Source organism: Eublepharis macularius, chromosome 8, assembly GCF_028583425.1.
Source record: "Eublepharis macularius isolate TG4126 chromosome 8, MPM_Emac_v1.0, whole genome shotgun sequence".
NCBI lineage: Eukaryota > Metazoa > Chordata > Lepidosauria > Squamata > Eublepharidae > Eublepharis > Eublepharis macularius.
This window is the reverse complement of record NC_072797.1, coordinates 70,398,632-70,419,661: the sequence shown is the minus strand read 5'-3', so window position 1 is coordinate 70,419,661 and position 21,030 is coordinate 70,398,632. Positions and strand designations below refer to the sequence as shown.

General features: G+C 43.3%; 1 protein-coding gene across 1 annotated transcript in view; it reads left to right on the top strand.

The window, feature by feature from the left end:
* Positions 1-20,692, top strand: part of PGGT1B (protein geranylgeranyltransferase type I subunit beta) — a 72,558-nt gene extending 51,866 nt beyond the window's left edge. Inside the window, exons 6-9 of the mRNA XM_054987216.1 lie at positions 2,921-2,966; positions 4,047-4,231; positions 4,848-4,956; positions 20,033-20,692. Of these exons, the coding sequence (XP_054843191.1) occupies positions 2,921-2,966; positions 4,047-4,231; positions 4,848-4,956; positions 20,033-20,214 (522 nt within the window). The 3' untranslated portion in view covers positions 20,215-20,692. The remainder of the gene's footprint in view (positions 1-2,920; positions 2,967-4,046; positions 4,232-4,847; positions 4,957-20,032) is intronic.
* The last annotated feature ends 338 nt before the right edge of the window (positions 20,693-21,030 follow it).

Here is a 21,030-nt window from a genome sequence, read left to right as displayed (position 1 = left end):
ACATACAGATCAAGTGAGGAGCATTAATGTATTTGTAACAGTGATATTTGAGATCTCGCAGTTCCTAATACTATATTACTTCACTGGAGTTTTTACTTTAAACAGACTTGGGTCTCCCTGTTTATTATTGAGCAAGCACAATAGCTCTTGAACTCACTTGTAGTAATGTTTTAGTACATTATTGTTCCTTATGGCAACTGCGTTCAAACCCTGCAACTGGAGCTTTTCTCAAGATAAGGCAGTATTGATAATAGAAAATGAAAAATATTTCTGTCAGACATATGTTTCTGAATATCTGAGGAACCTGTATCTCACTATGGTGCAGACTAAATAGAACATTGATGCAAATAATTGTGTTGGTATTTCTACAATTCTAGATTGTTCTGATATGCCTCCTTATTACAGGTCAAATGCACATCGTTGTTACAACAAACAAAAATGTGGTTTTGTTTCTCCATATCTTACGTCATTATTTTGCAAGAAAATGAGGTTAAGAACTTTCCTTGGCAGTACAAATTGGCATACTGGGGAAGTTTATGTAATTTGGTTATGCAGCAACAATTCTGTCAAGTCAATAAATGCAGTGTTGTAGCATTCAGAGTTAAGATTCTCTACACTTCATGCTCATCGGGTCTTCTCTTAAAAATGACATGGAAATCAAAGCCAATAGCTTGTCTTGATTACCCCATTATTTAATGGTCTTGGCAATTTGAAACTCTTTATGAAATCTTAAATTCTGAAACAGTTGTGGTACAGCATCAGTCTGTTACTGCTTGTCTTTTTCTCTCTGACTGTGCCAGATAGCCATTCTCCCTCTTCATGAAAGCATTTTAGATATCCCAAAAGTGCTGCTGAGTCCTTTGCATGAGTCTTGAAGAAGTTACATGTTCTCAGTTCAGTGAATATGTCCAGTTTGTTTGTTTATAACATTTGTATACTGACTTTCTGGCTAAATAGGGTCCCCTTCACTATAGTAAATAGACGCCACTTCACTGTACTTTGCCAGAATTTTCCTCAACTGTGCAAATTGGCATACTGGGAAAGTTCATGTAGTCTGATTAAGCAACAACAATTGATGTTTCTTTGTGGTCTGCTGAATATAACTAGCTAACGGCTACAAAATACAGAAGACAATACTGTTCTATAGATTTATCAAACTCTAGGCTTCCTGTTTATAAAGAGCTAGTTACTGGTCATGTTCTAAGCATTCTTGTTTAGCGTTTCTTATACGGTTTTCATGTTGTAACTTATCAGTTAAAACTCATGAGACGTTCCCATGCAACACTAACCATAGTTCCTCCTGGGATAGGGATTTAACAATCAACCCCAAAGCTCTGCCTATCTGCCAAGACTCTGAACCTCTAGATGGTTGGAGGCTTGTGCTTCCACATTTTAGAGGGACTTAGTTCTCAGTTATTTTATAGGCAAGGATTACAATGGACAGTTACCATATGCTTATGAACATAAAACCACTGTTTCTTAGACCTTTAGGCAGATTGGTATTTCAGTTGTTGCTGATATATCTGTTAGGTCTACCCTTCAGATGAACTCTGTTTTTCTTGGGGTGATTTTTGATTTTCATTCTTTATTGAATATCAGATCGTCTGCACATCCTTTGTCTGTATGCTTCAGATCATGTTGGGGCAACTGAGTGATTCTTAAGGAAGAGTGGGCGTGATTTCTTGCTGCTCCTTCCCAACCCTGTCATCAAAGTAGCAGTCACAGTTGTTTGTAAATCAGCAGCTTATGTGTGATTTTTTCATAATAGCAGTTATCTTGGTTGGCGTAACTTATTTGCAAGAATGTGTATTTACACAAAGCATAAGAAATCCACATATTTCACTCATCAAAAAATGCAGTGGACAGAGTGGGAGGAGAGAAGAGGGCAGTGATATCTGAGAGTAGTTTTTTCATTGCACAAAGTACAATATAGGTCAGATGTGATCCTTAAAGTGGCACAGTGTAAGCGAACTAGAGTAGGTACAGCTTCATATCCATCACTTCCATTTGTCACACTATGTGGCACTCCACTGTCTGAGCTTATAGATAGCTGAGAACAGATGGATACAATATATCTGTAGTTCATAAAACAAATAGGATCTTAAATACATAATGTTGCAGTTTTGCTTCAGCTCATATTAAATGGAGGTGCTCTTTGGAATCAAAAAACCAATGAGCTTGTAGAAATTTCATGGGAAGTATGAAGTAGTTTGGGAATTATCTGCTGTTCAGGGAAGTCAAGTAGAAAGGCAAATCAAAAAGAAATAAAATGGATAGGGAAACAGTTCTTAATACAGGCACATGGAACATTCAATGGAATATGATATGTAAAAATACTTATAACTCAGTGTAATTCAAACCATGCCAGAAGACAAGTGATATACTGCCATCAGTATAAGGCCATCATACTCACACCATGTCTTGAGGAGAGCCACTTTTACTATTACCATCAACCCAAAGAACCACATTTATTTTCATCCCTGACATGAGGCCTGCACCTCAGGGAGGCTCATAGCTTACCCATTTCTCCGTCTGTGGCTATTTCAAGGTGGGAAGCATCTCGAAACCACAATCCCACCGGGACAAGAGCCTCGCCCACTTTCCTGAAGCACTGAATGGCAGCATATTGAAGAACAGTACTTACAAGAGCTATGTGACATGTCAAAGAGCCACACGTGGCTCCCAAGCAACTGAATGAGTATCATTTTTATAATGTGTATAATAATAATGAAATGATTTAAGCTGGTTTGCTTTATATGTCTGAAGTTCACACTGATCCTCTCGAGTGTTATAATCTAGGAGATAATTTTAAAAGGAATCAACTTTGAGCAGAAGCTACAGGCTGTTATTAAAAGCTTATGCAATACTTGTGTTAAGAGTCCACATGAATTATTACTTTTTCCTTTTATTTGCTTTTCAGTCCTATGATAATGGACTTGCCCAAGGCGCTGGACTTGAATCTCATGGTAAGAATGTTAAGAGTGGATATCAGCCTCTTTATGATTGCAGCAATCCAGTAAAATTGTTTTTTTTTTCATCCTGGTTGTAAAGCGACACTGTATGTTATATTGAAATGCCAACTAAATGTTTGGATCTGCAAAGACTCAGTTTTGTGAGAACAGTAGCTACCTTGCTCATTCCTCACTGTCAGCTTCCATCCACATTTGGGGCTATTGTGTTTTTAGCCACTTGCCCATCAATAAAGCTGAGTTAGAGTCTGTTGGAACCCAGAGCTTGTAGATGTGATACTCGTGCAACAGCAATGTGAGATAGGAAGAAGAATTTTAATTTGTTTAGGGGTGTTCCTGGATAAGCATTAAATCAGTATTGACAGCTATTAGAAACAATAATGAATCCAGTGAGCTTTATGGCAATGTGAAATTTGAATCCAGGTATCCCATTCTGATACTCTACCCACTATACTACATTAACTCCTTATATCTACGTAGTGCCAAAAACTGTAGATAAAGTTACAGTTCTAAAAGTAATAATGTGAAAGGTGGTAGGAATGATTGCAATAAAGCTTTCTGTGGCTGAAGCATGGCTCCAAGATGGAGCAGTTTGAATTGGGAAACAGTGGTTTTTTAATAAGCTTAATTATTCTAATGAAATCTGGTGTGTTTTTGTTAACTATTTTTGTCATCATTGACATCCAGACAAGTAGCCTTGGGGATGTCAGCTTATTAGCTTAAAGGTTGTAACATATTTGAGCAATTTACTGATCTTTCGCTTGAATATTAAATTCTGTTGCTCAGCTATCTATTTTGTGTTTCACAATAATTACCTATAAATTTGGGAAAATAAAATCTTGAAGCCCCCCTGAAAATACAAAAGTGATATGATCATCAGCTTTTGGAGAAGGCGCTTCTACAAAACAGGCTGCTTCACAAAATAGATACCCAGCTAAATGTCAATATAATTCCATATTGCAAATTTCACATTACCCTATACTACCTTTCAATAGTTTTGTATTAAAGTTGTGTATACTGTTCAGATTGAGACTCATTAGTAACTTTGTGTGGACTAAAAAACCTTGCATCTTACAGGTGGCTCTACTTTCTGTGGTATTGCATCACTGTGTCTGATGGGTAAACTGGAAGAAGTCTTCTCTGAAAGAGAACTTGACAGGATAAGAAGATGGTGCATAATGAGGCAGCAGAATGGCTATCATGGCAGACCAAATAAGCCTGTAGACACCTGCTATTCATTTTGGGTAGGAGCAACTCTTAAGGTAATAAAAAGTAAAAATAAAATCCATAGTATATACGTTGGTTCATTGCCATTTGTATAATGTTATTCCATGTAGGCTTGACATGTTATTCTATAAGTGTAATTTTATAATTCTAGCAATATTTTTCTTGTAGCTAATGTTAAACTGCTTTGAATATGGAAAAACAGTCTAAAACATTGGAAAACATAATGAACAACATGATAAAAATAATACACATGCAATTAAAGCAATCTATATATCTGTAAAATTAAAATAATTACCTATAAATTAGGGAAAATAAAATCTTGAAGCCCCCTTGAAAATATAAAAGTGATATGATCATCAGCTTTTGGAGAAGGCGCTTCTACAAAACAGGCTGCTACCCGGGCAACATGCAACATTAGTGCCACAGTTCTAAACTCTTGGGTTGAAAGCACCACCAACAGGTGTCACTGTTCTTATCTATGAAAATAGGGATGCTTTTCTGGGATTATTCTGACAGTTCTCTGCTTTTCTCATGAGAAGTCAAGCTATAAAATGCATTAAAATGATTCTCTGCTTTACTGCTAATTCCATTTAAAGTTGAGCATATTTTTATGGTAACGATGGTTTTTTAAAAAATTGGCTTCTCTTTCAGCTTCTGAAAATATTCCAATATACAAACTATGAAAAGAACAGAAATTACATATTATCAACTCAAGATCGTCTTGTTGGTGGATTTGCTAAATGGCCAGATAGTCATCCAGGTAAACTGCCCAAGGGGAGAGAAGAAAACGGAAGGGGGAAGTATCTAAATACTTAAAAAATGAAATTAATTTCATTTTGGATAGGTACAGGAATGAGGTTGCTGTAAAACGTCAATGAGTTCTCAGCAGTGCAAATGCTTATAAATGACTGCTGAAAATGTGGTTTTGGTTTAGTAGATAAAGCTACCTGTAACACTAGTTCCTCTGCGGTATTCCTGTGCAGTCCCACATGGGGACTGCGCACGGGCAGGCCTGCCGACTTCGGAGATTTTTACAGCTTAAAACCACTAGGGGGCGTCCCCGCCTCCTAACGCGCATGCACGGCCGTCTTTCCCGCCGAAAACGGCTCCTAAGAGGCGTGGCGCCCCCGACGTACCCTCAGTTCCTCTTTTGCTGCCGACTTGAGAGGTTCTTGCTAGCTCTACTTCGGAAAGCGTCTCACCGTGATCTGAAAAATGTCAGAGAAAGCTTTATTCAAGAGGTGTACCTCTTGTGATAGAAACATGACAAAATCCAACGGCCACTCGACTTGCCTGTATTGTCTGGGAGAAACCCACAACACACAGGCTTGTAAGTACTGCCGCACCTTCACCCCGAAGGCCAGAGCAGAAAGGGCGGGTAGACTTCAAGCCTATCTGTGGCAACGCGCTATGGCGGTGACTGACCCGATTACAGGAAAATCCCCTGCGCAAGGGAAGGCTACCACTCCAATTTCGAAGTCTTCGGAGAAGTCACCTCGTTCCCGCCAGTCACCCACCCACACCGACTCACGGCTGCTGAGCCCGACGACACTGGTTCGGAGCTCCTCGGAACCGACCGTTCCCGTCCCATTGGATCCGATTTTGGAGTTGAGGCCAGCTTCGGAACCGCCACGGTCCGTGTCGGGTGATCAGTCTAGGAGGGAGAGTTCCGTGACTCCGAACTTGTTGGAACTGAGAACTCCCTGGAGTGGATCGAAGTCGGATCACCGCAGTACTTTGCGGAAACTTTCGGCTCCAAAAGGCTCCTCGGAACCATCAGGGGCGACTCTGGAAAAAGAAAAGAAAAAGAAACGTCAGCCTTCCAAATCCAATAAACAAGTCCTCGAGAGTGTCATTACTCCTCAACCTATAGCAGACAAACAGGTCACTTCTGGATCCGACCTGCTTGCTAAGAGGCACCGTGGATCCGGGGACGGAGTTTCCCCTCGGGGAACCCCGAGATCCGAAAGGTCTCGAGAATTGGATGTTATTATGCTCGATAAACCCCCAACTCCATTGGGGATACCTCGCTCACCTTGGGACTCATGGTCCTCTCGCTCCTCTCGCGCAGATAGAGGTCGTTCGAGATCACGCCGGGCAGAGAGATACAGCCCTTATTCTGGGCGACATCATACTGCAGTGAGTCCTCCGTCACGCCGCTATTACAGAGAAGGATCCTATGGTCAGCATGGAACGAAGAGGCGCTCGAGGTCACCTTCTCTGTACGCTGGCTCTTCTGTGGGATCCAGACGGACCCCAGACGGAGTATGAGGGTTTTGCTCGTTATGGGAGACCTTATGACTCTCCTCCTTCAGATTCACCCAATGGGGTGATCGGACCATCAGAGGAAGCTTCTCCGACGGACAATTTCCGCGCCTACAACAAACTCCTTCAGTGGATGGCGAAGGCGCTTGAAATTGAACTGGCTTCTACGGAACCACGTTCGACTGATAAGATATTGAAGCATATATATTCGGGGTCGACTCCAACGGTTGCTTTCCCTATGATTGAAGGCTTTGTGGAACTCCTTTCAGGCCTGAACTTAAAGCCTGCTTCAACCCCTGCCACTAATAAAACAGTGGAAAACTTGTATAGGGTGAAGGATGACCAGTGTCCGTTCCTATCCCTCCATCTGCCTCCATCTTCGCTTGTAACAGAAGACATGCAAGCAAAACCCAAACAAGGGTCTCTGTCCCATTGGATAAGGACAGTAGGAAAGTCGACTCCTTGGCTAGAAAGGTTTATACCTCCGCAGCGTTTGGCATAAAAATCGCCAATTATGCAGCGATGATGTCCGCCTATCAATTGCTACTTTGGACGAAGGTAGCAACATTTGTGCCTCACCTGCCTGAAGACCAAAGAGTTTTTCTTAGAGTCATCCAAGAGGAGGCGGTCCAATTGTCCCGCCATCAAATTAACGTAAGCAGGAATATGGCAGATACTTCTGCCAGGGCTCTTCTGTCAGCACTTGTCCTTCGAAGGTTTGCATGGTTGAGGACCACTGCCTTACCAGTGGAGACAAGGAGTAAAGTTGAGGACCTCCCGTTCGAGGGACAGACCCTTTTCTCCGATAGAACGGATGACTATCTATCTAAGAAATGTAAAGATAGATTTACGGCTCGATCTTACGGTGTCCTGCATCAACACCAGTCTGCTCGTCCTCAGTATAGATCATATGCTAGGAGCTGACAACAACATTACCATCCCTATTATGGGTATGGATACCAATCTCAGTGCCGGTACCAGAGCCCTCAATCTACCTTCCTGAAGAGGAGGCAAGGCAATAAGAATAGGCAGGGAAATAACCAACACCAGCCTAAAGATTCTGGGCACTCCCAAAAACAATTTTGACAATTACAGGGACCTGACCCTTCATTTGGAGACAAGCTGTCTCTTTTTTTCTCTGAGTGGTGCCGTATCACTTCGGTGCCGTATCACTTTAGGCTGATGCTGCACTGGGCAGGGGGTTGGACTAGATGGTCTGTATGGCCCCTTCCAACTCTATGATTCTATGTTTGGGTGTTACAGTTAGTTAAAATTGGATATAAAATTGAGTTTTTTCAATGGCCTGGTCTCTGGCTCCCTGTTTTCTCTCCTCAAACACCTCAACCAGGGGTAGTTTCCGAACTCTCAGCCCTATTGCTAAAAGGGGCTATTGAAGAGGTGGTAGATACTTCCTCTCATCTTGGTTTTTACTCTAACCTTTTTGTGGTGGAAAAGAAAGATGGGGGGTTCCGCCCTATCTTAGACCTACAGGAGTTCAATAAATCCATTAGAGTCCGAAAGTTTAAGATGACCACGTTACAAGTGGTTCTAACCTCGATACCCTCCAGCTGTTGGTTTGGGATTTTAGATCTCAAAGATGCGTATTTTCACATCTCTATTTTCCTTGACCATAGAAAATTCCTTCGCTTCACTTATGGTACTTGTATTTTTCAGTACCATGTCCTTCCTTTTGGTCTATCCACTGCCCCCAGGGTGTTTACTAAATGTGTGGCAGTGGTGATTGCCTTCCTGAGAATGCAAGGCTGTTGTATCTTTCCTTACTTTGAAGACTGGCTGATTGTTGGTCAGTCAGAGGAGGATGTGAACACCCAGATTTCCACTACCTTGTCCACCTGTTTGAAGTTGGGGTTGTTTGTCAACCAAAAGAAGTCGAAGCTTTTCACCTCTAAGGTTACCCAATTTATAGGGGCCATTATTGATGGATCCCGGGATGCAGGGTTTTTACCCATGGATAGAGCACATAAAATTAAGGCACTCATAAAAAGATTTTAAAAGTGCAGGTTCCAACCAGCTAGGCTCATCCAAGTGCTTTTGGGCTATATGGCTGCCACTACGGCTGTAGTATCTTTGGCGAGAGTTCGAATGTGTCCGTTACAACTTTGGTTTTTTAAAAAAAATTTCCCTGACAGGGACTCCCAAAAAAGGAAACTTAGTATTCCACGGAGGGTCCTCCTGTCCCTGGACTGGTGGTTGCAAGACTCCAACCTCTTCAGAGGGATCAGTTTTGGCCTTAGGCAGCCGGGGTGGGGTGCTCACTGTCAGGGTTCGTATGCCCATGGTATGTGGGATGAGTCAGAGAGTGAAGAACACATTAACCTTCTCGAGTTACAAGCTGTTTATTATGCCCTAATCTCGTTTTCTGATTTGGCTCAGGATAAGGTAGTCCAGATCCTAACGGATAACACCGCCATGATGTTTTATCTGAATAAACAAGGGGGCACAATGTCTCTAGCGTTATGCGAGTAGACAGTGAAGATTTGGAATTGGGCCATTGATCATTCAGTATGGCTTTTGGCAGTCCATATACCAGGTGTTGACAATGTTATGGCTGACCACCTTAGCAGACTAGGGGGTGACAACCATGAGTGGTCCCTTCCCGACAAGTATTTACGTCCTGTCTTTTCAGAATGGGGATTCCCAGACGTAGACCTTTTCGCTTCAGAAGAGAACTGCAAGACTCCCCGCTATTGCTCCAGAGGAGACGTCGGCCTCGAGTCTCTTGGGGACGCATTTCAGTTAAATTGGTCCGGTCGCCTTCATTATATTTTTCCCCAGTTTCCCCTGTTAGCCAGGGTACTTTCCAACATTCAGATGGACAAAACATCAGCCATCCTAGTGACACCTTATTGGCTGAGGCAACCATGGTTCCACTCACTCCTGAGACTCCACAGTCAGATGCATCACTTCCCCAACCAAGTGGACTTACTGTCTTTCTGGGGGGTGTTTCAGTTTGAGTACATACACTCAAACTGACGGCGTGGCTAATCCTTCAAGACAGGATTTTTCTGACGGAATTAGGGGTGTGCAAGCCAAAAATTTTCGGCTATAGCCGAAAGTAGAAAGCCGAAAGAAAATTCTCTATCGTTAAAGCTGAAAGCCGAAACAAGAATCTCTTTCGGGATTCGGGATTCTTTCGGCATTATTTCGGCATTCTTTCGGCTTTTTTCTATGGGAAAATGCCTCCGTCTTCCAGGACGCCTGGAGGAGGCATTTTCCCACCGAATAAGCCCAAAATTGGTGGGGACCTTCCTCTAACCCTTCTCTAACAACCACCCAAGTTTCAGACAGATTGGACTTTGGGGGGCCATGTTATGGCCCCCCAAAGCAGGTCCCCCCATCCTCCCATAAAGGAGCATCTTCTTCATTATTTCCTATGGGGAAAAAATGAAGAAGCAGGCTTCCTTTGCCAGGGGTGGCATTTTGCATGCAAAATGCCCCCTTACCCTCAGGGGCCCTTCTCCCACCCCTCCTCCCACCCCCCACCAAGGCTCAGCCTGCTCCCACTTGGGGGGGCCATTTCATGGCCTCCCCAAGTAGGTGCTCTAATCTCTACCACTGACAGCTGGGGGAGGCTTGTGTTGCCAGGGGTGGCATTTTGCATGCAAAATGCCCCCCAACCCTCTGGGGCCCTTCTCCCACCCCTCCTCCCACCCCCCACCAAGGCTCAGCCTGCTCCCACTTGGGGGGGCCATTTCATGGCCTCCCCAAGTAGGTCCTCTCAGCCCCTAAAGTCCACCCCTTACAGCCCCACACAAACCCAATTCCCCCCCAGCTGCCGCACACAGACCCAAATCCCCACATTAGCCCCTCACAGACCCAAATCCACCCCCACCTGCCCCACACCCATAACCCCAGGAACAGGCTGGCAAAGGCCAGCCCTCTCCCTTTGTTCCCTATGCTGGGAACTTCTAAACTCTCTTTCCCTGGGCAATTCTGCACAGCCCAGGGGTGCCACAATGGTGGGCACACTTCTGAGTGCCAGCTGGTCCCTGTGAAAGAACACCTGAACCACAGACACCCTCCCTCAAATTCCCCCACCACCTACAGAGATAGCTGGCCAGCCAGCCCCATTGTTCCCTATGATGGGAACCAACTGCACAACAAAGAATAAAACAAGAACAACACAAAATAAAGTTTTTAAAAAATTATTTTCTCCCTTCCAAAGTACAAGTAGGCAAAGCATTATGACACATTACACCAGCAGTCCCCCACACAGAAAAATAACACAACTCACTTAACATCAGAGAATCACAAAGCACGATTCCTGTCAAAAACACTTTATTTCTTGAACAGCTTTAGGTTACACAGCAGGGGGGAACACCAAAGGGCTTGGCAGCAGTATCTTACACAAAAATAACACAACTCACTTAACATCAGAGAATCACAAAAGCACAATTCCTGTCAAAAACACTTTATTTCTTGAACAGCTTTAGGCTACACAGCAGGGGGGGGACACCAAAGGGCATGGAAGCAGTATCTTACACAAAAATAACACAACTCACTTCACATTAAAGAATCACCCCAAAAAATTGCTGTCAAAAGCACTTTATTTCTGTAACTGCTTTAGGTTACACAGTAGGAAGGCACCACAGAGCAGGAAAGCAGTGTACTACACAAAAATAACACAACTCACTTCACATCAGAGAATCACACAAACACAATTGCTGTCAAAAACGGTGAAGTGGGTTGTATTATTTTTTGTAGTACATTGCTATCATGCCCTTTTGTGCCCTCCTACTGTGTAACCTAAAGCTGTTCAAGAAATAAAGTGTTTTTGCCAGGAATTGTGTTTTTGTGATTCTCTGATGTTAAGTGAGTTGTGTTATTTTTGTGTAAGATACTGCTTCCATGCCCTTTGGTGTTCCCCCCCTGCTGTGTAGCCTAAAGCTGTTCAAGAAATAAAGTGTTTTTGCCAGGAATTGTGTTTTTGTGATTCTCTGATGTTAAGTGAGTTGTGTTATTTTTGTGTAAGATACTGCTTCCATGCCCTTTGGTGTTCCCCCCCTGCTGTGTAGCCTAAAGCTGTTCAAGAAATAAAGTGTTTTTGACAGGAATTGTGCTTTTGTGATTCTCTGATGTTAAGTGAGTTGTGTTATTTTTGTGTAAGATACTGCTGCCATGCCCTTTGGTGTTCCCCCCCTGCTGTGTAGCCTAAAGCTGTTCAAGAAATAAAGTGTTTTTGACAGGAATCGTGCTTTGTGATTCTCTGATGTTAAGTGAGTTGTGTTATTTTTCTGTGTGGGGGACTGCTGGTGTTATGTGTCATAATGCTTTGCCTACTTGTACTTTGGAAGGGAGAAAATAATTTTTAAAAAACTTTATTTTGTGTTGTTCTTGTTTTATTCTTTGTTGTGCAGTTGGTTCCCATCATAGGGAACAATGGGGCTGGCTGGCCAGCCATCTCTGTAGGTGGTGGGGGAATTTGAGGGAGGGTGTCTGTGGTTCAGGTGCTCTTTCACAGGGACCAGCTGGCACTCAGAAGTGTGCCCACCATTGTGGCACCCCTGGGCTGTGCAGAATTGCCCAGGGAAAGAGAGTTTAGAAGTTCCCAGCATAGGGAACAAAGGGAGAGGGCTGGCCTTTGCCAGCCTGTTCCTGGGGTTATGGGTGTGGGGCAGGTGGGGGTGGATTTGGGTCTGTGAGGGGCTAATGTGGGGATTTGGGTCTGTGTGTGGCAGCTGGGGGGAATTGGGTTTGTGTGGAGCTGTAAGGGGTGGAATTTAGGGGCTGAGAGGACCTACTTGGGGAGGCCATGAAATGGCCCCCCCAAGTGGGAGCAGGCTGAGCCTTGGTGGGGGGTGGGAGGAGGGGTGGGAGAAGGGCCCCAGAGGGTTGGGGGGCATTTTGCATGCAAAATGCCACCCCTGGCAACACAAGCCTCCCCCAGCTGTCAGTGGTAGAGATTAGAGCACCTACTTGGGGAGGCCATGAAATGCCCCCCCCCAAGTGGGAGCAGGCTGAGCCTTGGTGGGGGGTGGGAGGAGGGGTGGGAGAAGGGCCCCTGAGGGTAAGGGGGCATTTTGCATGCAAAATGCCACCCCTGGCAAAGGAAGCCTGCTTCTTCATTTTTTCCCCATAGGAAATAATGAAGAAGATGCTCCTTTATGGGAGGATGGGGGGACCTGCTTTGGGGGGCCATAACATGGCCCCCCAAAGTCCAATCTGTCTGAAACTTGGGTGGTTGTTAGAGAAGGGTTAGAGGAAGGTCCCCACCAATTTTGGGCTTATTCGGTGGGAAGATGCCTCCCCCAGACGTCCGGGAAGACGGAGGCATTTTCCCATTGAAAAGCCGAATGAAAGACGAAAGAATCCCGAAACGTTTCGGCTTTTTTCTTTCGGCTACCCGAAACGTTTCGGGATTCCCCGAAACGTTTCGGCATTCCCTGAAAGAAGCCGAAACACTTTTGTTTCGGCATTCTTTCGGCATTCTGAATGCCGAAACGCACATCCCTAGACGGAATGATGCATGTGCTTCAAAATGCCCGTCGCCTATCGACCCGGCAATCCTATTCTTTGAAGTGGAACAAGTTTATTGACTGGTGTAGGGGGCGGGAGTTAGACCCTTTGACCCTCCTCCCTTTCTGATGTTTTAGATTTTTTATGGGGACTGAAGCAGTCTGGCCTATCCAACTCCTCTGTTAAAGTTTATCTGGCTGCTATTTCAGCCTTTCACCCCCCAGTTGATCGCAGGACGGTGTTTTCCCATTACACGTCGAAGTTGTTTTTGAAGGGGCTCAACAATTTGTTTCCTCCGGTTAGGGTACTAGTACCTCAGTGGTCCTTGCCTCTGGTTTTGACTAGGCTCATTTCCAATCCCTTTGAGCCTTTGGCCACCTGTCCGCTGAACTTACTTACCTTCAAAGTAGTGTTTTTAGTCGCTGTCACTTCGGCCAGGAGAGTAGGCGAACTGGCAGCTCTATCCTGTGAAGCCCCTTACCTGAGTATTCATCCTGAAAAGGTGGTGCTTAGGACTAAACTGGAATTTTTGCCCAAGGTGGTCTCTAAGTTCCACCTGGCTCAAGAGATTTCCTTACCAGTATTTTTTAAGGATCATTCTTCAGAAGCAGAAAGATCCCTTCATGCCCTAGATGTTCGCAGGGCCCTCCTTTTTTATTTAGATAGTGTGAAACCCTTTCAGAAGGATTCCCATCTTTTCATTTGTTTTGCGGGCCCAAAGAAGGGGAGAGCTGCCAGCTCCCAGACTGTGGCTCGCTGGGTGGTTCAAGCAATTTTGTTATGTTATAAATGTGCTAACTTACCTTGTCCTTTGGAGGTGCATGCTCACTCTACTAGGTCACAGGCATCTTCCGCGATGCTCCTGAGAGGTGTCCCTCTGCAAGACATGTGTAAAGCTGCGACTTGGGCCTCAGCGGACACATTTGTCAGACATTACGCTCTGGATGTCCTGGACAGGAAAGAAACCATAGTGGGGACAGCAGTCCTTCAATCAATCTTCCTGTTATGATGCAACAGTACCTACCACCCAGGTATTTAAGCTTTGTAATCTCCCATGTGGGACTGCACAGGAAGACCGCAGATGAAAAACAGTGTTTCTTACCTGTAACTGTTGTTCATCTAGGTCTTCTGTGCAGGCACACATACCCTCCCTCCTTCCCCGCTAATTCTCTTGGTACTTACTTTGTAGTGCAGCGGTGAAAGAGGACTGAGGGTACGTCGGGGGCGCCCTGCCTCTTAGGAGCCATTTTCGGTGGGAAAGATGGCTGCGCATGTGCGTTAGGAGGCGGGGACGCCCCCTAGTGGTTTTAAGTTGTAAAAGTCTCTGAAGTCGGCAGGCCTGCGCGTGCGCAGTCCCCATGTGTGCCTGCATGGAAGACCTAGATGAACAACAGTTACAAGTAAGAAACACTGTTTTTACATGGCAAGCAGCAAAAGCAGAAACTATGCAACAAAGTAATGGAAGAGGTGAAATGGTGGGTATGAATGTTTGATATTGAGTCCAAGGGAACAGTGAGGTTGGCCAGATTTGTGCATCATAACAGATTATTCTGAATAGTGAAAACCCAAGCAGATTTTTGAAGAGCGCACTCTATAAAATTATATACAGCGTACAGAAAATGGCACAACCCCACCCCCCACTAGACATGGGCATGAATCGAAATACGAAGCAAATTTTGTCACGAAACAGGTCGTTTCATGTGTCACGAAACAGCCTTTTGTGGGGCCGCGGTTATCACGAAATTCACAACTTTTTGGCCTGTTTCATTAGCTTCATAAACGATTTGTAATTGCTGTCAGGCAGGCGCCGATCCATTGATTCCCTAGGCAACAATGGGCCCAGACCTTTTGTTGCCATTGGAAACCCCAATCATAGCCCACTTACCCTTGATTGGCAGCGCTCCTAGCCATCTGGAGAGCTTCCATTTTGACCTATACAGCCAGGAGTCAATTCCCTAGGCAACCAAGGAGGTGGGCCTTCTGTAGCCATGGGCACACCAATCTCACCCCTCTATACCCTGTTAGGAAGGTCTGTCAGACAACCACAGACGTCCTGTTCTGATCTATGTCAGCATTTTGCTGGGATTAGAATGGGAGTGTGTGTGTGGAAGGATTTGGGATTGTGTTTTTGGCTGCTGTTGTTTTAAAGATAATGAAAGAAACTTCTTATTTCCAGCTCTTGGCCTTGCTGTGGGAAGGTCTTTGGATGAGGGTGCCTCCCCCCCCACTATGTTTTCCTGGCCCAGCTCCACCACGGCTAGTCCTTCATCCTCCTCTGATCCAGCAACTCCCAGTACCCGTTTCAGTCATGCATTCTAGCAGCACTTCCCTTCCCACCCTTCCTGATCAACATATTGCAAACAGGGTGGGTGGAGGAGAGCCTGCTGAAGTCTCTCTGCAAATTTGGCATCTCTAGGTATGAAGGGGACCATTGAAATGCCCCAGGTTCTGATGAATTACAAAACTAACATTTTGGCAAATGTGTCAATTTCGTGAAGTTATGTGATTTGCGATTCGTGGATCGCGATGAAACACGAAACTCTCATTTCGGGCTTTTTCCATTTCGTGCCCATGTCTACCCCCATACCTTTTACACTTTTCCCCTTCTTCACACAATGCATAATTACTTTCAAGTAGTAACTGCAATAGATGACTTTACAAGGGATTAGAGTCAGCCACAGAAGGTAGATCTATCAGTGACTATTATCCACAATGGTAAAATAGAACTTCTGTGAGTATATAAAATACCAGTTTCTGGAAACAGTGATGGGGGGATTGTTATCTGTGCCCTGCTGTATATTTCCTGGAAGTTTCTGCTTGGGTGATATTGGAAACAGTGTGGTATGGGGAGAGCAGGAGGGGCTCCTACCTTCCCCTGTGCTGGTTTCCTGAGCCAAAATGGCATCAGGGTGCTTGGTTGCCCATTGAGAGGTTACACATGCAAGTATTCAGTATAGATGGAGCCCCCTGATGGGTTAAATACCCCCCAGTGCTGTTTTGCCTTGAGAAAATGACACAGGGGGAGGCAGGAGGCCCTTTCTACCCCTGCACCATAGTCCTGATCTGAATTGGCACCCCATGGCATTTTTAAGTGGAGTGCTACCAGGAACTTGCAGCCGCGCTATGACTGTGAGTCCCCGTGATAGAATTGTGTACATTGCTTTGTGTAGTTTAGCCCTCAGTTAGGCTGTCCTGGCAAATAACCATATTCTGATTTATAGCTGCTTTTATGAATTATATAAAATGTAGAATACTACGTATAGCTGTAGTCACAAATGTGCTCTTTTTCTTTCTCAATCTTGATAGAGTATTTGATTTATTTCCCCCCACCCACAGTTAAGCTGTAGAAACACTCAACTGTATGGAAGGATTTAAACAATATGGAATAACCAAAGTTATTCCATTAAGTAAGATTTGAGTCTGCTAAGACCAAAGATTAATTATTTACTTTGATTTTGACTGGGTAAGAAGTACATTGTGTTCTCTTTCATTTGGCATACCTGGAATGCCCTTGAGTGGCCTTCAAAAATCTGATTAATTAAAAAAATCTCAAAAATTAACCTTCTAGAAATAGATGGTTGGATGTCCCTTGGTTCTCAGTTTCCAGGATATACTACAGTTGCATTGTCAGTTTAGTTTGAAGATTTCTGAACCTCAAGATAGTTGCAAGGACCTGGTTCTTTTCTGAATGCTGCTGTTAAATATCTTTTTAGAATTCTGAGTGTTCCAATGTCCTCAAAGTGAGAGCTGGGACTTGTTTTTCCAGGCCATGGATTGCACATTTGGTATTTAGGTACATTGTGATTTATATGTGTAGACTTCTTTGCAAATGAGACCTCCAGCATATGAAGTTGAACACATCAAATGAAAGGGTGGGTGTGATTCTAATGTTTCCTCATTTAGCTGTGATAAGCTTTGTGATCCACCTGCCCAAGGCTTGTAATCTTAGAAAAGTTTTTTTTTGCAGGACTTACTTTGTGCCAGAATTTAGCTCTGGAATGTGGTTTCAGTTGCTAGGGCTGAGCTTTGGAGCCTCTAAAGTCTGATATCAATGCCTCTGTATTGATATCTTCTGCTACTATAGAAGGACATTCTGCCAGTTCCAGGTAGCGTCTTTTCCAGACATCTGCTATTCTACAGGAAGGTAGGATAGAATCTGCTGCTGCTAGAGATTAGCTTCTGAATAAGTTAATTTAAATAGCTAGCTTTTAGAATGAAAACAGTAGCAATAGTCAGTTTCATTTCTGTTTCAGCCAGTGTTCTCTGGTGTCATGCTTTGAACCAGTATCCTCTGTACAGGACAATGCCTCAGTTATGCAGTAAGCAGCTGCATGAACAGTATATTTCCCTTCATTGAGTAATTACAGCAACCCCTTTTTTAGCATTAGGGGCTGGGGTTTCTGAACTTTTCAGAAGGTTCAATGTGTGATCTTCCTTGTACATAATGCTGGCTACTTGTAAAATGTAACTGACTTTCTGAGCTGAATGAAAGGCATGGTGGCATTTGAAGCCCCCCCCCCCCTGCCGCCAGTGTTCCCTCATTTTTCTAGCTATGGCTAAAACCTTTGCCAACATGCGTGATGTTGGAAATTACAGTTGCACTTGGTTGACTAGCTGTAAATAACTTAGTCTGTTGGGTAGGGAAATCTGAATTGATCCAGTGTGCATCTGGGCATATATATACTGTTGGCTGTGGAAGCTAGGCAGAGCCAGTCCTGGTTATTACTTGGATGTGAGACCACCAAGGAAGTCCAGGCAGGCAATGATGAACCACCTCTATTCATCTCTTGCATTGAAAATCCTGTGTGGTCACTATAAGCCACTGTGACTTGACAGCACTTTCCACCACCATGGAAGTTAATGTGCCTTGTGTAAGATTGTTAAAGAAGTTTAAATGCATAGAGCTGTCATTTTTTAATAAAAAGCCATAGAAATTGAGAAGAATCTTCAAATAAACACACAGGGAACAATTTAAAAGCAGGCAGTGCTTTAAGGAAGTGATCTATGTATATAACCAAATGGAACTTTTTCATTCATTGGGTCAAATCCCATGGCTTGTAGACTACAACCCAAACCCCGACTACATAGTAATTAGTACCATAAGGAAAGACCAAAGTGTTGTCGTAAATACTTTACCTTCACTCTCCTGTAGCAAGCTGGCTTTAGAATTGCTATCTTTTTTAACCCCTTAAGATTTAATTGGAACAAATAAAAATCAATGTAAAGTTCAGGTTACCAAGGTACAAAGCGAACAACACAGACATTGATATTGGTCAATTTGTTTTTACAGTTCACACAGTTAGCTTAACCTACTCTAATGTCTATTGGTTTGTAGGAGAGACTTTTGAATATGCTTGCATTGTCTCTCTGGTACTCCTAGTAGGTTTGGGAGGGTTGCATGCATGAGCAGTCTTTGGCTGATATACTTAGGTGGGTTAGGTAGAAGGATCTTTATATGTCAGAAGTTTTCTGCTTGTGCAGTAATTGGGAGTTGGCTTGTGCTTTCAATAAGGCTCAGATATTTGGCTAGAGTAGATGAGAGATTATTGAAAAATATTGTGGCTGCAGTGCTGCGTGGAAAATGAAACAGCTTTCAAGTGTTTGTAAGACTGAGAAGTAGAGACTTGCAGCGGGATCTAATCTGGCTGGTCTGATGGTTTCCTAGTGAACATTGTGTATAAATGGCAAGTTGTAGGCATAGTTATGCAGGAAGAAATTTTCATATGCAGAAGCATCTGGCCAGAAATGGTAGCATTCAGACAATTCAGACAATACTTTCTCAATGTCACTGAATTATACTGGCATGTAGATGCTAATGCAAATTCCTGTAAAGTTGCATCGGCTTTAGGCGCTAGTGCAGATTTTTAACTATGAGGACAATGTATATATTTGCCTCAGGAGAGTAATGAGGAAATTAGGGCTAGGGAAACATTTTCTAAATCTTCTGGCGCTGTGATTTTCCTTCCAATTTTCCTCATGTGAACTTAAAACGCCTGGCACATACCTGCTGTTGGGAATCTGTGACTAGAGATATGTGACAATGAATGGCAATTGAATGTTTTAGACAACTGCTTCCCTTTATACCCTTTTCCACTGAAAAGTTGAAAATATATTTGCACGTTCTTCTACAGGATTATGTGAGTGGAGCATGTTGCCATTAGGGATATGAATAAATGTAAGAAAAGAAAAAAATTGCGAGGCAGAGATTGGGGATTCGCCAGGCAGTCCCTTAAAATTATCTTCCACAGTAGATTGAGCTATTTCCACAAAGATTTGCAAGTGAATTCAGGTGATTGCACTGCCATTCATGCTGCCTTGGATAGTTGATATCTACAGTATGAATTTTTCTTGTTTAACATGATTAACTTGAATTAGCTATTGATTTTCAGTAAAAGATGTTTTCCACATATGGCGATAGGCATATATGATTTCTCCAATGCTTTTGCAGCTGCCAGTACAGCACAGTGGCAATGAGACTTCCACGTGGCAGATTTCTCCGTCATGGCAGTGGCCATTTCTTCCTGGCATCTCAAGGCTTTTCCAGTTGTTGGTGTTTTTTTTGTAAAAATGACAATAAAATACTGTTACTGCATTGTGACATTGCAACAATCTGTCAGTCAGGTTCTCTGAATTCTCACCTTTCATTTTTCAAACAAGTTTTCCCTTACATCTTTGCAACAAAAAGGGCTGAAGTCTTATTTGAAAAATGAGAGCTGAAAATTCAGAAAACCTCAATTGCTAATTTTTTAAAAAAGCCCTTCTATGGGAGCATGTGGCTGCTGTGGGGGACTGGTGCAGGGGAAATGGTGCTGATGTGGGAGGGAATGGAAAGATCTGGAATTTCCCATTCATGTGGGTGCCACCGTGGGTTTAATGTGAACTTTTCCAAAGCATCGCAGTGAAGCAGGTTTGGAGAACATCATAGGAAAGGTGGGGAAAACCTGGGAGATGCATGAAAACATCACACTGCTGTGTGGTAACGGGGGAAATCTGCTCAGTACATCCAAGTTAGGGCTCAGGACAAACAACCTGTGTGTAAGTGACCAGAACCTTGATGATGTGAAAGTGACCTAAATTATTGGTTTCTATTCCAGATGCTCTGCATGCATACTTTGGGATCTGTGGCCTGTCATTAATGGATGAGTCTGGCATTCGTAAGGTTCATCCTGCGCTGAATGTAAGCACAAGAACTTCAGAACGCCTTCAGCACCTTCATCAACTCTGGGCAACCAAGGACTCTATACAGTGTTCAGATAATATGCACATAGCCACATGACTGATTCAGACTCCAGTTGAGCTTGGTAGCATAGTTGTAGCCTAAGGTTAAAGCCATGTATAACCAATGTGCTTTTTAAAGTGCTGGAATCATACAATCAAATTCATATTACTGGCATCATTTTGACAGCAACTGGCCTTTAGCCAATTATTCTGGATGGATTAAAAAGAAATTGCTTGCCCCTACAAATACTGCAACAGACTACTGTTTTTAAGACTCTTCAAGGCAAAGTTAATGACTAGTTATATTGTGTTACTTCAAACAGTGCAATGGCAGAGTATAATAATAATTAAAAGGAGATCCAAAATGTATTTACATATTTTCATACTTAATCTTTTGAGATTATTTGACACAGCCTTCATATAAAAACTTATAAATTAAGTCTGGGTTGTTAAAGGATGTCCTTTTAAGGTAGATGACAACTCTATAACCTTTGTAAAAAAATAAATTAAAATTATTTTATTCATTATATACTGAACCAATGTGTTTTGCTATTTTGTTAGTACTATAATAATTTAAGGTAACAACCATACATGGTCTAAAGCAAATTTTAATAAGGAATATTTCAAATTGAAATTTCAGTGAGATGTACTACAATCATAAAAAAGAAACAACTAGTAGGAAAGCTGCTGGTGGTTTGGGGATTTATCTGGTATGGCAGTTACTGGACTTTGCTGCAGAAAACTGCAGATAGGAGTTGGCATCACCAGTAGTGCTTTCTGTGAGCCAATGTGATGTCGAAGCTACAATGTCTGACTAAGGTCAGGTTTAAATCCCTACTCTTCCATGGACGCTTATTGGATAAGCTTGACCAGG